Source organism: Alosa alosa, chromosome 16 (assembly GCF_017589495.1).
Source record: "Alosa alosa isolate M-15738 ecotype Scorff River chromosome 16, AALO_Geno_1.1, whole genome shotgun sequence".
Taxonomy (NCBI): Eukaryota; Metazoa; Chordata; class Actinopteri; order Clupeiformes; family Clupeidae; genus Alosa; species Alosa alosa.
In genome coordinates this window covers 5057857-5068548 of record NC_063204.1, presented here as the reverse complement: position 1 = coordinate 5068548, position 10692 = coordinate 5057857, and the positions used below count along the sequence as shown (strand labels likewise).

General features: G+C 42.2%; 1 protein-coding gene across 1 annotated transcript; it reads left to right on the top strand.

The window, feature by feature from the left end:
* Positions 1 to 1943: 1943 nt before the first annotated feature.
* maf1b (MAF1 homolog, negative regulator of RNA polymerase III b) lies at positions 1944 to 9693 on the top strand. Its single transcript, XM_048266772.1, has 8 exons — positions 1944 to 2502; positions 3207 to 3289; positions 5697 to 5828; positions 6327 to 6489; positions 7564 to 7685; positions 7894 to 8013; positions 8213 to 8305; positions 8408 to 9693. The coding sequence occupies exons 2-8, from the start codon at positions 3207 to 3209 to the stop codon at positions 8430 to 8432; spliced, it is 738 nt and encodes a 245-aa protein (XP_048122729.1). The 5' UTR covers positions 1944 to 2502; the 3' UTR covers positions 8433 to 9693.
* The last annotated feature ends 999 nt before the right edge of the window (positions 9694 to 10692 follow it).

Below are 10692 nucleotides of genomic sequence, written 5' to 3'. Positions count from 1 at the left end.
GGTAATAGGGTTATAGCCATTCATTCATCCAGTATTGTATCAGAAGCCTGACCGCAGCCATTGATTGATTATGTGTGCTAATATAGCATGAAAAACAGTGTAGCAGTAAAACAGTAGTGAAAACATTAGGCTGTGTACATTAGTAAAACAGTAGTAAAACAGTAGTAAGCAGTAGTGGGCAGTCAGTACTCAAAAAACATGGACATGTGAGGGTGGAGAGGCAGACAGACTAAGCAGAGAAGTCTATCTCTCCTCTTCCCTTTAGTGAGGCATTGAACAGTTCAATGGCCCTAGGAACAAATGACTTCCTCAGCCTTTCAGTTGTGCATGGCAGTGAGCGAAGTCTCCAGCTGATCAAGCTCTTTGGTTTTTGATAGTGCTGTAGAGCCGGATGACATTCATTGTCCAAGATGTTGATCAGTTTGTTTAGGGTCCTTTTGTCAGATATTGAAGTGATGCACTCCAGTTCAGCTCCCACTACAGAGCCAGCCTTCCTTACCAGCCTGTCAAGTCGCCCAGCATCCTTCTTCTTTGTGCTTCCTCCCCAGCATACCACTGCATAGAAGAGGGCGCTGGCCACAACAGACTGATAGAACATCCTGAGGAGCTTGCTGCACACATTGAAGGACCGCAGCCTCCTCAGGAAGTACAGCCTGCTCTGTCCTTTCTTGTAGAGTGCATCAGTGTTCGCTCCAGTTTATTGTCCAGGTGGAGACCCAGATACTTGTAGGTGCTTACCACCTCCACATTGACCCCATCAATGGAGACTGGTAGCAGAGCGGGCTTAGACCTTCGGAAATCCACCACCATCTCTTTGGTCTTTGAAGTGTTTAGTTGAAGGTGATTGAGTTTGCACCACTGCACAAAGTCCTCCACCAGGCTCCTGTACTCCTAGTCTTGCTCGTCCCTGATACACCCCACAATTGCAGTATCATCAGAAAACTTCTGCATGTGGCATGACTCGTGTTGTAGCAGAAGTCAGATGTGTACAGGGTGAACAGGACAACTAGCCTAGGTGTTCCCATGCTGCCTTGCGCGCGATTTGATTCACGCTGCTAAGGCAGCCTGGAGACCATGGAGCAAATTTTCGCCTGAGATAGGGAACCAATCACAGAACAGGGGGGAAAGCAAGACGATGATGAGCTATGCACAGACGCATTTGATAGACATCCGTGGCACCCAATAAACGGATCTGGGCATTTTTTTCAAATACGAGAAAATGAACGTTTGGTTCCCAGACCACGTCTCATTGAGAAGTGGTGGCACAGGCTACAGGACAACAATGTCCATACAGAAGTTCAGATCAGTAGTGCAATGTGTGACCTCCTCTAAGTCCTTTCCATTCAGTAGCACACTCCAGTCAGTGGACTCAAAGCAGTCTCTCAAAGCCTCGCCTTGACCGGCCACTGCACTTCATAACCTTGTTGTCTAACATGGAGAGGGTGACAAGAGTCCTGCATAATCTTAGCTGCCATTTTCTCCCATCAATTGTAATTGACAGCCCATTTTTCCTGCTCTTTTGTTCAGTTTATCAATATTCTTCCCGGGAAGCCCTGCATTCCCTCCCCATCCCATAACACAGTAGCTCCACACACTACACATAACAGACATAGCAAACAAACAAATTTTCATTACATCAGAATATGGTCAATGAAATATATATATATATATATATATATATATGTATATATATGTGTGTGTGTGTGCGTATGTTTTTACAGTGGTGGCTACAGGAAAGGCCTGTGGCTTGCAGCCAGACCTAAAGGTCTTAAGGCTTCTTAACAAGATAATTGCACCATTTTAGCTATATTTTTTAAACTAAAGCCCCCTTTTTTTTTTTGACGTGTGTAGATTGACATGCGCAGCAGCCAATAGCAGTATGTGTTTTCCTTCCTATTCCGTTAAGAGGGAGTGGTCTTTCACGAAATTTGTGCGATCAACATTTAGTAGGCGGGGTGTGTTCAGATCAAGACCAACAGCTTTGCTTAATCGCCATTTCCAAACCTTCACTAGCTACAAATAGCAGTCAGTAAGATTTTCAGCTGTCGTTATAAAACAGATTTTAAGGACCAATCGATCAAGTCGCCGTATTTAACTGCGACTGTGATCTTTTTCAGGACTTTAATATCTGTCAGACGCAAATCGGGGATGCTGCGGTTGGAGTCTCGGAGCCTCAAACGATCGTTGGATTTAATGTCGCATTTAATCGCTAAAAGCAGTTTTTCGATAAAGGAATGCGCGTGTAGAACATGTCATTTTCGACCGAGTCATTTTTCAAGATGGTGAATTTCAACATAGCTATTTTAAATTGATAACATTTGCGCGACCTACAGTAGCTCAGAGGAACCTATCTCCTAGTTGCTAGAAACAAAAACATCAGCTGTTTGTGTGTGAACTTTCAAAATACCAAACAGATTCTTGTAGCCTACTGCTACAATATCAGTCGTTTGTTTTCGTCTACAAGTTTCGGTTCGAATTTCCAGGCGGAGAGAAATAGCAAAGGTAAGAAACTGATGCTCTTTCTTATCTTGACATAATGAGCTAAATGGTCGCCAGACTAAACTCTTAACTTTAACGTTGATTTGTCTATCAACGTTTGTTATTTTTGCCTGGCACCAGAACCAGTACAGCTTTAGCTATTTAAAAGGATTCAATCTATCCAGTAACTAGGCCTAGTGGATGACAGTTTTCGAATGAAACTGGTTGGTTTCAACAAGGATATCGTCGGTGTAGCTTCTAGGCTCGGCTGACCTAGAAGCTAGCTATGAGGAGCAATATGAGTGGGGGAGGGGATGATGAGCCCGAAGTACAGGATTGTTGTGTTTAAAATGTTTTGCTACCGAGGTCGGTGCTGTCGGGGTGAATCTATTTGAAACATTTAATAAACGTACCTAAATATACAATTGGCAATAAATAAATAGGAGGTCTCTCGTAACAGCAGACAATTGTGATCTTGTGATCGTCATACAGAGCGGTCGACACAAATGTCGATACTGATTTGGGCCGTGTAAGTTCACAGTGCGTGCACTTCCTCATCAGCTTGTACTAGGCCCATCTTATTTGGTGAATAAGTAACAGCAGGTTGCAGTACAAGCAACGTGAAATTACACATACAATTAAAATGTGCAGCTGGTTGTATGCTATTGTTGACAGCAAGCTAGGTTTTGACATTTTAATTTATTTCTTCTCTCTCTCTCTCAACGTAGATGAAGCTGTTGGAAAACTCCAGTTTTGAAGCACTGAGCTCTCAGCTGTGTGTTGAAACAGGAGACTCAAACATCCTTGGCAGGTACTGACCTATCCTGCATTTGGCACCACTGCTGTCTAATTATCCTCTACAGATCATGTATCTAGCTCTCCACCACATGACATACACTAGGTTATTTGTTTATACTTTCATCTGACAATAAAAAGTGTGGGGTGTGTGTGGCCAGCCCTCTTGAACTTGAGTAGGCCTAAACATAGACATAGCCACATTGAGTTTTGACATGCATCTTTAAAGGGCATTGTGAGTTTCATGTAGTCTGCAGAACATTCACTGAAGCCTGTGAAAGTATCTATCTATCTATCTATAGGGGTCGATGTACTTGTATGTACAAGCATTGAACATCCCCATTTTGGACTAATTTTAATTTCTTACATAAAACTAACTTTTTTTTTTTCTTTGTTTACTTCTTACTGCCCATTGCCACTGTTTTTTTTTAACTGAGTTTGATGCATTTTCCCTTCTGTTTGCATACATGTGCAATCTTTTGAAATCTGTATGAGGTTCTGTTTAAGTGATGAGATTAACACTGCCCATCTGTGTGCAGGCATGGACACCAAGTAGAAAGGAGTTACACGATACAGCAGTGGAAAATCTTACAGGATTAACACACAGATACATGGACAGACAGACACACACACTCACATGCACAAAGCGAATTTTCATTTAATTTTATATTTATTATGCAGGACAACGGAAACGGAATATGGAAATACTGTGCATACTTCAAAAAACAAATATGTGAACATTTAAAAAATATGGTCTTGGCAACAAATGTGCGTCTGATAGTCTGTGGAGAGTGTCACTAAGTACTGAAAAGGCAGCTTACTGATTACACAGTGGACCAGGACTACAATTAGTACAGAAGCATCATCATACGGCAAATTATGCAGCTAACACAAAGTTTCTTTTATTGGAATGCCCTACCTATTTGCTGTTAAGCTCAGTGACATAGTGTGTGAGGTTACCCGTTTATAAGTGGGTGGGTAGGCAGGCTAACATGGATATGGTGTGTTATATAATGACAGGCTGACTGGCTGATAGTGTTGCAGGGTAATCTATCTCTCTTGAGGAGTCATGATGTTAATGTTATATTGCAGACTAGAGGAATGTTGTCCTCTGTCGGCCTACAGCGGTTATCCAGGGACTCTGTAACAGAGAGTGCCACCAGAAACACACACACACACACACACACGTACACAGCTGAGTTCTCTGTTAGCTGCCAAGTGCACTGGTATTTAACCTGCTTACTGGATTAATGCAGACCAAAGCTGCATGACAACAGCCAAAAAGAGAAGTACCACTCAGCAGTGACTCCAGCTGTGAGGTCTGATGCAGACCCTTTTTGATTTCATCCAGCAGTCAGACACTGAAACCAGCGCTGTCCCATATACACATGCTCCGCAACGTAAATGCAATACTGATCTAATGAAGCTGGATATTAAATGTGCGTGTTAAAATTCACTCTCTGATGTAATGTCCTACTTTTACCACAGAGACAATCACTCAGGCAATTCGTGTTATGTCAGTACATGCAGAATGAATACTTTTTTAAACCAGCTGTGGAAACATGCCCAGGCTTGTCTGCTGGAAGTTTGGTTTCAGGGCTCATTTTAAGCCTGCTACCCTTGGGCCTCTTATTGCTGGCCTCTTGTGTTACCTCCAGCAAACCAATGGAAACTAGGCCAAGATGTCTGTCATGTGGCCACTGCGACCTTTACCCTTACACCATAAATAGTCAGAGCTCCAGTCAAACTCCCAGCCAGGGACTGTAGGGTTACACAATTTGTGCACTTACATAACCATCAAGAGGGAAAAACAAACACCCGCACAGCTCTGGTCCCCCCATGACAAGTCAGGAATCCAGACACACCTCAAATAGACAGGAGGCGTGTGCTGCGACACATTTAATGTTCTTGAATATTTTGCTGTATCACCGCCAAATTTAAAATAAGTCTTGTGTTTTTGTTTACTTATAAGTAGCTGAGCTGTGGCGTTTGTGCTTATGCTGTAGGTTCAGAGTTTTGGTGTACACTTGTAACACATGTGTTGAGCTGTGGTTTTGTGCAGATCTGGCAACACTGCTTACGCTGCTGAGCTTGAATACAATAACATCAGTGTGCAATATTTCCTTCCGTTTTTCACTCAGACATTTGATTCTCTTATCATTGAAACAGGATATCCTTTGGTTTTTAACGGGTAAAGTAACACTGAGATGCTACTTGCTTGTCTACTTACTTCACCTGTATACAGGACAAAACCAAAAGTGAAAGAGCCACATCATTCACCACCAATGACATTTATGACATGTATTAAAGATCCTTAAACTTGAATTTCCCCTGGGGATCAATAAAGTATCTATCTATCTAAAGAGGATTAAAAAATCTTTCTCTTCCATTACACTAACACCGTCTTCTGTGTTTGTGTGCAGGATTGAGAGTTACTCCTGTAAGATGGCCGGCGATGACAAGCACATGTTCAAGCAGTTCTGCCTGGAAGGAGAGCCCCATGTGCTGGAGGCCCTGTCCCCCCCACAGTCCAGCAGTGCCCCCAGCCCAAACCTGTGAGTGTCACCTCTGCATCATCACCATACTTAAGACCTAAAGCAATCACTCGCACCACAACATGAGCAGATCATTGGTATCAGTGTGGGACTAGCATTCATCCATCTATTCTTTTGCTTATCCTGATCCTTCAACCACTTTATCCGTTCTACTGCTGTTTATGTTAAGTCTAGCAAAAGGTGCAGGCTACTTAACGTCCTAGGCTTATCAAAATGTTCCTAGCCCCCACCTTTGGGCCCAGTGCTACTGTACTATGCGTACTATGTCCATGCCTGCATGTTATCAGTGTTCTAGCACCACTACGTGCAGCACACCATCGGCTTGAATGCTTGGGGGGAAAACTCCAACCTTTTGTTTTATTACGAAAGCTCTCTTGTAAAGGACCTTTCCAAAAAAGAAATAAAAATGTCTTATATTATTGTCAAATTCTTATGGTCTATTAGTAGAGCTAATTTCAAAGGATTTGTTTTTTCTCCCCTTTTTTTAATTTGATTTAGGCTGGGGAAGAGCAGTGAGGATGGGGAGAACCCTCTGAGTGACAAGTGCTGCAGGAAGACTCTGTTCTACCTCATCACGACCCTGAACGAGTCCTTCCGGCCAGACTACGACTTCACTGCCGCCCGGGCCCATGAGTTCAGCCGGGAGCCCAGCCTCAATTGGGTCCGTGTACTTTGCTAGTCGCTCGTGTAGAACCAAGTCACTGCCTTTATGTCTAGGGCTTTCCTTTCTCAAAATGATGGCAAGGTGGCGGAATCAGCACCATTCTTTTAGCGGGTGGCATAGCAACAGATAGTGTGTTTTGGAAATTTGAAATGGCCTTATACCAGCCTTACACCAAACAATTGATTTCATGGTCACTGACAAATTTCTAATGTCAAAAGTAAAATGAGAGCTATGCTAAACTCCCAAGCTGTTTTAATGAGTCTTCATCTCATGCAAATAGTGACATGGATATTGGTGCTTGAGAGCGCTCACCTATCGATTGATGACACAGGAGGCAGTGTTACTAGTGTTACATGCTAGCCTTGTTGATTTTCTGTTGATATCTAGAGCACAATGGGAGGTAATCGCAAAAAGAATGTAGCCGCAGTGTTGCAAATACCAACCCTGCGGGAGCCAACTGTTTGCAAAATCATGGTCTGTGACTAATGACACATTGTTTAGATGTGAAGGGGTGTTTTCAGAGTCCTTTCAAAGTATTATAGTGTATGGTTAGATGGCCATGAATTTAAACTTTAAAAAAATGCAAGCAACAACACCAGCCATACTGCCATAGAATTTGCATATGGCTGGTCTCCAAAGCAACCATCATAAGGAAACTTGTTAGTTGAGTTTCAGATATAGAAATCTGACTAGACTCTTCTTACATGCATCGAGTGGTAATTAAATAGTTTAGTCTCCTATTATTCTTGTATCTTTATGGTTGCATTGCATAGGGACACACTGAACTACCATGCTTGTCTAGTACAAGTTTGGGTTGCAGGATCCCCATAGCTTCCCTGTAGTCATAGTTTCATGACTATGCGTACGTAACATATTACACAGAATTTCAGTACCTTATTGGACAGATAGTATATTTTCCTTCTTGGGGATTCCTCTCTGTAAAATATGTATTGTAACTGTTTTATCAAGCTGAATACACCATCACTTGCTGGAAATCTGCAAAACATTAGAGTAACACCTCTGGAAAGTCATTTCTTGTCTGAAGATGTTTTTGTTTGCTATTGCCCTCAGGTGGTGAACACTGTGAACAGCAGCCTGTTCTCAGCTGTTGGAGAGGAGTTCAACTCCCTGGGACCTGAGCTGTGGAATGCCATCGACCAAGAAATCACCCTGCAAGGATGTGACATTTATAGGTGAGGACAGAGAAATGAAACAAATAAAAAAAATAAAGTATAACCCTGATAGGTGAAGCAAGTCAAAGCCCCAGATGTTTGGGTTGTCTTCTTTTGTGTGTGCAGTTAGAATCCATGTGTGACTGCTCATGTCACTTAAGGATCATTTACTCTATATATTTCTAAACAATTGTTGTCTCTTGTTCTCTTTCTGCCTGTCTCTACTTAGTTACAACCCTGACCTGGACTCTGACCCCTTTGGAGAAGAAGGCAGCCTCTGGTCTTTCAACTACTTCTTCTACAACAAAAAGCTGAAGCGCATTGTGTTCTTCACCTGCCGCTCAGTGAGGTCGGTCTCACTTAATAGTTCTCTTACCGATTTTGAATAACTGCAATCTGCCATCTAAAGTTAATTGTGATAACATTTTAGGGTTGCATTGATTCAGCTTCATCCTCAATGATGGTTTTAAAAATGTGTTTAACTGTACGTCAGGGTTTTCATGAAGATTCCATAAGTCATCAATTAACAAGTGTTGTGGTCTGTGCAGTGTCCTCAGTGGTTATGGCCGCGGTTGCCTTGACAATGAGCTGGACATGGAGCTAGACGATGAGGAGGAGATGGATGGTTTCACAGAGGACAGGTGCGTTCACATGGCAGCCTTTAGCAAAAGCTTGTATAACATTTTTCAGTCAGTATTTTTCCCTCCTAACTGATTTTTTCTTCTCTTATCTTTGTCACTTAGGTTTCCCAGAGCTCTGTGTGTGTAAACTCTCTCAGGGACAATGCTGAAGACCCACAACAGTCTTTCAGCAAGGCATCTATACATCTTCATTTACTGCCCCTTCTTTCTTTTATATGTTGGAGTGTTTTTCCATATTTCAGTCATCGGATGAATGGACTACCACCTTCTTTGCCTGAAAAGCATCAGCTTACATATGTACATACACACACACATATACGGAAACCGAATATTGGATGTGAGGTCCACACATCCCAGCCCCCCACACACACACACACCTTGGATTAGTTCATCTTTGAAGGTAGCCCTGCAGACATGTAGTGTCCCGTCCCGTCCCCCCCAGAAGTGCTAAGGTCTAGTTACTGGGCCTTTTGGATCCCTGCCACAGTCTCTCTCCACCCAAATTCAACAGACATTTCTCCCTACACCAGGACCAGCCTCTACATGGACTGTTTTCCAAGACAATGATGAAGAGGATTTGCATGTTAAGATGAAGAGAATCCATAGACTTTTACTGAAGCTGGCTATCTTTGTCATGATGTTGGGTGTCACGGCTCTTCAAGGAGATGTCGTCGTCGTCGTCGTCAACATACATGCAAGCAAGTTGTTATTGTCCGTAATGGCTGAACAGTTCATCACCAGCAACAAGGAGAGGGAATGGGCTTCTCATCCAATCACAAACTGAACTCATGCCATTGTGACTATAAGAGTCCCTGTGATTGGCCATGCTATTAAGTGTGCATTTTCATTTGTTCATTCATTCTTATTTGTGTCTGTTTGTCCTCTGTTTACTACTCATTTCAGTCTCTCGACAGTATTCCTATTGACAGTCAAGCACTGAGTTGGTTTAAACAAAGTAAGTACACCCCATAGGGGAGTGTTTGCAAAGGGCAGCCATTGCCTCCCGAATGTGCGGGGGTTAGAGCTACTGGACATTGTTGAGCACAAATAGGCGTGACCTTCAGATTGCCAGCAGATGAAGATTCAACATATGATTTGGAGACGCTTTCTCTTAAACCAGTGCTGGGTGTGGCTTTGGTTTGTTTGTTGTAGGCTACTACCCATAGTGTCAGTTTTATTGTTAAAGGCCTCTAGTCATTTAGGAACAATTTGTATGGGAGGCCCTTGGAAGCAGGTACCTTTGGTGTTAAGTGCTGATTAGCTTTTTTGAACCTTTTAACTGACACTTAATTGTTAATGGTCGTTGAGTTGCTCTGATTCATACTGTATGTCCTCGTTTTATTTACACTTTCAGCGAATATTATTAATAAACTTTTATGTGTTGTAAACTTGCTTTTGTCTTATTTAGGGACGCATTTTTTGAGATAAAAGAGAAGATTAAATGTTGGCATATATATGCCTATTGGCTGTCGATACTCAAATAAGTTCTAATTGAGGACTAGAATTAAGATGAACAATTGTCACAAGGCCCAAGATCCATGCTATACGTTTGATAATGGCTTAGGCTTACTACCGAAAAGCAAATGATCTAGTGTTCACATGACATGATAAATTGTATAGCCTCCATTATAATAGGCTGCAAATACATTTAGCGTCCATGGCCTTGGATCACAACCAATAAGTAGCTATAGGCTACTTAGCAAAAGCTTTCCCATGGAAACAACAAAGCCTGCGTTGAGGACGATATGTTAGTCCACCAATTGTTAAAGATGTCACTCAGTGAATATTAAAGGGAAACTTGGCAGGATTTCCCCCTCTGCTGGAGAAATTGTGCATTATGCTATTTCAAACTGGGGAAAAAGGTAACGATAAAGCACATGGATTTGTTTACAAGCTAGCAAAACAGTTCGCATAAGTTCGGTAGACAATGTGGATGTTGCAAGGTAAGAAACACGATTTAAAACAAGTTTCTTGTTTCTCACTTCTCTTTCCGGGACGTTAGTCTCAATGTTGCAAGGTTGGTTTTCCGTCTGGGGACGCTAGGGGCAGCGGGAAAAGTCACCATTTTCACCGGAACAGGTCATTTAACCATCCAAATGATTTCTAAACGGGTTTATTACGTTGAAATAGTTGCCAACTTCCCCTTTAAGCTACTTAGGAATGGAATGAATAACACCACTTTATCTGATAAAAAATACCGTCGTTTGTGATGACAATGCTATCTGTTACATTATGGCATAATTTTACGTAGACTGCTTTAGTCTTTTTCAAAACGAACAGTTACCGTTCATTGTACTCTCGATCCCCGTTGCATATAAGAAAAGCTAGTGGGCTATTCTAACCAACCATTCCGAAAACGTTTCGGAAAACATCAGGCCCGTCGCTAG